This window comes from Eptatretus burgeri, chromosome 3, assembly GCF_056783735.1.
Source record: "Eptatretus burgeri isolate ZD-2024b chromosome 3, Ebu_testis_v1, whole genome shotgun sequence".
Classification (NCBI taxonomy): Eukaryota; Metazoa; Chordata; class Myxini; order Myxiniformes; family Myxinidae; genus Eptatretus; species Eptatretus burgeri.
Window position 1 is genome coordinate 89,566,814 of NC_140963.1, and position 5,000 is coordinate 89,571,813.

The 5,000-nt window shown below is 52.4% G+C and overlaps 1 protein-coding gene across 1 annotated transcript in view; it reads right to left on the bottom strand.

The window, feature by feature from the left end:
• Window positions 1–3,226, bottom strand: part of UPF1 (UPF1 RNA helicase and ATPase) — a 151,974-nt gene extending 148,748 nt beyond the window's left edge. Inside the window, exon 1 of the mRNA XM_085874430.1 lies at window positions 3,000–3,226. Coding sequence (XP_085730556.1) covers window positions 3,000–3,122 — 123 coding nt within the window. The 5' untranslated portion in view covers window positions 3,123–3,226. The remainder of the gene's footprint in view (window positions 1–2,999) is intronic.
• Between the last annotated feature and the right edge of the window lie 1,774 nt (window positions 3,227–5,000).

Genomic DNA, 5,000 nt, shown 5'->3' on the forward strand with positions numbered 1-5,000 from the left:
CAAAAAACCCCTTCATACAGCAATGTAGACCTCCTGTGACCACTCTTCGTAATCGCCCCTCGTAACCATCCCTTCGTAACAGCAAAAACCCCTAAGAACCTCTCAGAACTCTCGTGCAACCCACCAACAACACCTCAGAGAGTCTCTGGAATCTATGGACCTCCATCAGTGGGGAGAGGCCTTGGTCAACACACCTCACTGTTCGCCTCTAAATGGCCAGGATCCTATGGGCACAGCCTTCCTGGGTGAGGTTTTAGCCATGCCAGGAGAAAGCCAACCCTCCCCTCCACGCGTGTTTGAGGAAGGTGGATGGTGGTGAAGCCACCTCGAACATCCTTGGGAGTCTGTCTCAGGCAAAGATGCGCTGTGACCCACAAACCGAGGGCACAAGCGCGATGGTACCGTGGATCGCAATGGGGGATGTAAAAATAAAAGAAAGCGATTTATTAACCTAACTCAGCCGTCGCAGCGCACACATTTAATTCTCCCACGAAACAAAAGGAAGGGACCTGTCTTCCATGTACTTAACGGAATAACTGACTTTTGGGACCTGTATGTTGGATGCAAATGGTTTCCAGATCCGTAACACTACCTCCCCCCCCCCCTTTTTATAGACTCGACCCGAGTCGTTAATTTTCATGTGGCATGCAGGTGTAGGTTTTCCCCTTGTACGTTTTACCTACGGATCCCTGAGTACGACATTTGGAATACATGTCCCAAGCTGTTAGTGTAAATCAATGTAAATGTAAATGTAAACAAATAAATCGCCTAGTGCGTTGCGTAAATAAACGAATAGACTCACTCGGACAACTTAACTACATTCCCGGCGCTAAACAAATAACAGGTGGGCACTAAACAAACAACAGGTGGGTTAAAATCATGTACATTTCTAATATTTACACTACCATGGCTCAGGACCTGTGACTTGAGGAGAGAAAACACAGCAAAGTTAGCATTGTGGGTGAGTGCACAGCAGGCACTGATGGTCAGACGTCTTTCAGGCCGTCAGAGATCCCTTGTTTGTCGTTGAATTCTTCTTCTTTTTTTACTTTTATTTCTGCTGCTGGAGGCAACTCACCCTAACACGGCAGGCCATACACCGTCTCACAGGCCATTTGAACTGGCCTTTATGCAACAAGAGCTCCGGGCTGCTCAGTGCAGTCCCTGGTCCATTTGAACTGGCTTTCATGCAACAACAAGGAGGTATCCGGGCTGCTCAAATGCAGTCCCTGGGAATGCGGCTGCCTGTAGGGCAGTCCTTGCAAACACTTTCAAAGGTGGTCCTGGAGCACATGGTGAAGGTTGTGACATGGGAAAGCAAACAAAGGCATGGGCGAGTATGGAGGCAAGGCAAAGGCAGGCAAAGCATGACAAATGCTGGCCAGCCTCGGTCTGGTCTCGTGAGGTTGTGGAGGGAGTGTGGTGGCGCCGGCCGGTCTGAAGACGGGCTCGGACCTACCCTGCAGTCTCTCCCCAACCTATTGCCTTTGCCTGTCCTTGTTCATACCCACCCCCATTAGTTTGCAACAACAAAACAACAACGAAATTGACTATTTTATTTTATTTTTATCTCTTTTTTTATAATTATGTATGTCCCAAGCCCCCTTATCGTCTTTGTTCGGCTAATCTGTCCTGACCGTCTATCCCCAATCCCTAAGATTCCTTTTTAGAGGATTGAGGAAGAGACTAGTGAATCTGTCTCGTGGCCCAATGCAGCCTCAGAATAACTCCCTCAGATTTCAGCAATCTTCCAAGGTGAGTCCAGCAGCCTACGAACAGCGAAGGAATGGATGGTGCGAAGGGGTCCACGTTTCCTTCCGACCCATGCATTTATTAAACTTTAATCTATCTCCGGGGCTTTTCAACACACCTGTCTCTTTGAACTATCGGTTCCAGAAACCATGATTCCCGTCGCCTGTGTTGGTGTTCGTTATCAATTTGCGCCCAGCCAACAAATTTTCTCTCGTGCTCTTGCACAATTTCGTGGCTGGGCAGCGTGGCTCAATTGGTAGGGATACCCATCTGCCAAACTCAAACTACGGCACCCCCGGGTCGCTGAGGCTGTCACCGAGCCTTCCTACTCCATATGAATGTGGGGAATGCCCCTGGCAGTGTCCCCTTTGATGCTACGTGGCATTTTGGTGCTCCAGATCCCGTTTCCGTGGGCTGCCCGTGCCCATTACACTAACTCGGTCCCTTGGACCTATGGCCGACTCTGGCCGACTACCCGGTGCCCGGGGGGCCCTCTACTCAGTGCGCACATTTCCACAGCCACGCTCCCAGCCGGTCAATAGACTCCTGCACCCTTCAAAAGGTTTCGTGCCTTCATCCAACACCAACAACAAACCGACATCCGTTTTGGTTAATTTAACTAACCCCGGGTTCCCTTAGGTGGGATTCACTCCTCCCCCCAACCATTCATTCGCACCATGCATTCATTCCACATTCACTCCGCTCACACTCGTGCCCGCTGACCCACATTCATTCATTATGTTTCTTGCACTTCGTTTTATTTTTATTTTTCACATCAGCACTGACACTCTGCTAGCTGCGTTCCCCAAACTGGCTCGTGCCCCTCGTCATCCCTTATTTTAATGCACGTTCCATTAAATTCGATTGCTAAGCTACGTCCCCACGACACGTTCCATGTCTGTCCATGTCTCCATTATTCATTCTAAATTCTAAACTAAATTCCCTCGAACTGATCCCACCAGGCCCCATGGAGGACTGCTCATGCCCCGTGAGGCCGGTCTATCTATCGCTAAACCCTTCCCACTAAACTAGTGCTCCTCTGCCCAAGCACGAGGATGTTCGCTACATCCCGGCGGGGCATCACGTACTCGGAGCAAGGCCCTCCGAACCTTGCTTTGCCAGGGCGGCGGTTTACAACTCGCTCGTCCCCTTCCGTTGGCCGATACATGAGGCCTTAACGTCGCCCCGTAAATCGCACCAAGCGCTCGCTTTCGAGCAATCCACCATGTGAGCCGTGCGTTTCTCACCTGGCCTTCGTGCAGCGCGATTCCCGGTGACGTTACTCGCACCGCTCTGCGAAGCTTGCCACACATGGAACCGGCTGTGTCGTCCCCGAGACTCGCTCCGCGCGTTCCGCGAACAGAACTCATGGCCTCCAGCACGTCGGCCCCTGCGCACGTGCTCACATGGGGCCACGTGCTTTCCAAATTCACACCATCGCCGCCAGCTTAACCGTCCACGCTGGTTGTGATCTTGTACCAGGCGTCGAGCGTTTCAAGGCCGACTCCCGATCACGCAAACGTGCGCGCCTGGGCCGCCCGCAAAACACGGAACGGATCTCGCACGCAGCGTCCCGCGGAGCTGGCGCGGTTTCCAAAACAATTCCGTGCGGCCCATTAGACTCGCCGTTGCCGTCCGTTACACGACCAACGTCTCCCGTCTGGGTCGGTTCGTGTCCCATCTTCTCACATGTCATGTCACTCGCATCACTCACACGCTCCAACACACACACACACACACACACATACACACACACACACACACACACACACACACACACACACACACACACACACACACACACACACACACACACACACTGAGACATTCGTACTGGGTGCTTGGGTTAACCCAAAAGATCCCGGGGTTTCTATACCCCCCAAGCTCGGCACGTGCTCATTCGTACCATTCACCCGCTTGACCTCGCACGGCCTTACCGGACTCACCTCGTCACAGCCTGCCTCGAGGGAGCATACCGTCTCCCCTCGTTCCAGTGGGAGGTTAATCTGACCCTCGCATTGGGTCTCGTCACATTCCCCAAGCTCAACCCCAATGTCCCCCCACCGGCTCTACTTGTGTGTGCTCCTCTTTAATTTCGTGTTACTCGTCCTTTACCTCCTCTAATTTCTGCGGCTCTTTTAGCTGATCTATCTCCCTTCGTGTCTCTGTTAATTCCGTCATCCACTGTCCGAGTTTACACGTTTCTCCCTTAATTATTACGGCGTCGCTCGTCCTCTCGACCTTGCCCGTCTCCATCGCGGTCTAAACAGCCGTTACCCACGCCCCCCCCTTGACTCGGTCGTTCCTCCATGTTCCGTCCCGATCACATTTGCAAAATTCCGACCCATTGTCTGCATTCCACCTCTCACCTTTCCCAACTCCGCTTTAATTTCCTCCCGGCCCGCCTTGATTTGTGCTTGAAAGCTTATTCCCATGTTCTGCATCTCTCTCATTTCTTTCATATTCGCATCCATTCTTTGCATATCACTCCTCTGTGCTGTATTCCCATTCATTATTTGTTTTATCATCTCCATCATCTGGTTCATGTCAAATGGCGGAGCCGATCCACCACGATCGGGTGCGCACCCGACAGGGATTGCTTTGTCCTGCATTGCGGAAATTTGATGCAGGGGGTGCTCTTGCACCGCCGCTGCCGCCCCCAATGTTACCTCTGGGTTTGATTGCAGGGGAGGGTCTTCCAGCAAGGTGTCATCCTGAACCATGGGTTCTTCTAAGATTAATTCAAGACCCACCTGTACCATTCCGTCTTGGTCCGCCATGGTCCGTACTGAGAATCACTAAAATTTGGATGCTCTTAATTTCGGAGGGAAAAAGGGGGGGGGTTGCCAAGTACACCCCTGGTCCGAATCCCGTAAATTTCTCCATGGAGGCGGAGGGGTTCGAGTCCCGCTCCTGACTACCAATTTGTTGTGGGCCGGGGGTCGGTGGCGAGAACGACCGCGAGGTGGGGAAGTTTACGCCGTCTCCCACCAGACTCCCCAGAATTATAGGCCGTCGCTCGGATAACTCCGCGAGCAGGTTCGTGGATTAATCGACCGTGAAACGCCAATATCTCGACCGCGTGGCGTAGGGTTAATTGTCTAGATCCAATATACCGAAGTAACCACACAGTCTTGGCTACCGGGGATTCACGCCCTCGGAACGTCTGGCCGAACCGGATCACTCTCCCCGCTACGGCAGAGTATCAACTTCCACCGACTAACTCCGCCTCGGATGCAGTCGAGCGG